This window comes from Eurypyga helias, unplaced genomic scaffold, assembly GCF_000690775.1.
Source record: "Eurypyga helias isolate BGI_N326 unplaced genomic scaffold, ASM69077v1 scaffold29207, whole genome shotgun sequence".
NCBI lineage: Eukaryota > Metazoa > Chordata > Aves > Eurypygiformes > Eurypygidae > Eurypyga > Eurypyga helias.
Genome location: NW_010262818.1, coordinates 549 through 1,385, shown reverse-complemented (window position 1 = coordinate 1,385; position 837 = coordinate 549). Strand labels below are relative to the sequence as shown.

The 837-nt window shown below is 61.3% G+C and overlaps 1 protein-coding gene across 1 annotated transcript in view; it reads right to left on the bottom strand.

Annotated features, from left to right (window-relative positions):
• Positions 1 to 837, bottom strand: part of MFRP (membrane frizzled-related protein) — a gene marked incomplete at its 5' end in the record, with an annotated part of 2,117 nt that overhangs the window by 809 nt on the left and 471 nt on the right. The window contains 2 exon segments of the mRNA XM_010155861.1: positions 389 to 555; positions 716 to 834. Coding sequence (XP_010154163.1) covers positions 389 to 555; positions 716 to 834 — 286 coding nt within the window.

Here is an 837-nt window from a genome sequence, read left to right as displayed (position 1 = left end):
GCTGCCCAGCCCTGTCTCTGCTCTTCTTGGTCGCTGGCCAGGGGACGTCCAGGTGAGTGGCTGCAGAGCACTGCCACCTGGCAGCCATGGCTGATAGGTGACCATCGCTGGCCCAGCTTAGGAGATCCCAAATTCCCTGTAGTTTTAGGGGGCAGCCCTCAGGGGATGGATTGTGCCTTTGTGCAGATGAGCCCTTCTGGGCCACATCCCCATGGCCGGGATCAATAGGGTTATAGGGTAATTCAGGTGAGAAGGGACCCCAGGGGCCTGCAGCCCAACCTCCTGCTCCAAGCAGGGTCAGCTATGGGGTGACAGCAGTTTTTTCCAAGGATTTAACCAGTCTGATCCTGAAAACCTCCAGGGGTGGTGACTGCACAGCCCCTCCGGGCAGCCTGCGCCCCTGCTTGGCTACCTACTCTCTGTGGCATTGCGGGCTTGGTAGGTGGCGAAGAACCCATCATCTGCTATTCCCTCATCCGCCACGAAGAGGACGGTCATGACGTGACGTGAGGAGGTCAGGGTAGGTGGCAGCTGGTGGCCACAGAACCTGCCGGAGTCATGGGGTGAGGGACGGGGTCAGAGTTGGCAGTAAGGCTGACCAGCGTCTCCCCAAACCCTGTCCTCCAGTGGCTCCTCCTCCTCCCAGCCTGCCCCGTGCCTCAGTTTCCCCAGCTGAGCCAGGCTGGCGCAGCAGGGCAGTCCAGTCCCTGCCAATTAGGCTGGCGGCCCCCATGCCTGCGCTGTCATGCACCTCCACGAAGTCGAAGCTGCAGTCCTCGTGCGACTCCAGGCTGAAGTTGTGGAAGTGCAGGTCGATGACGTGGCCCACAGGCACTG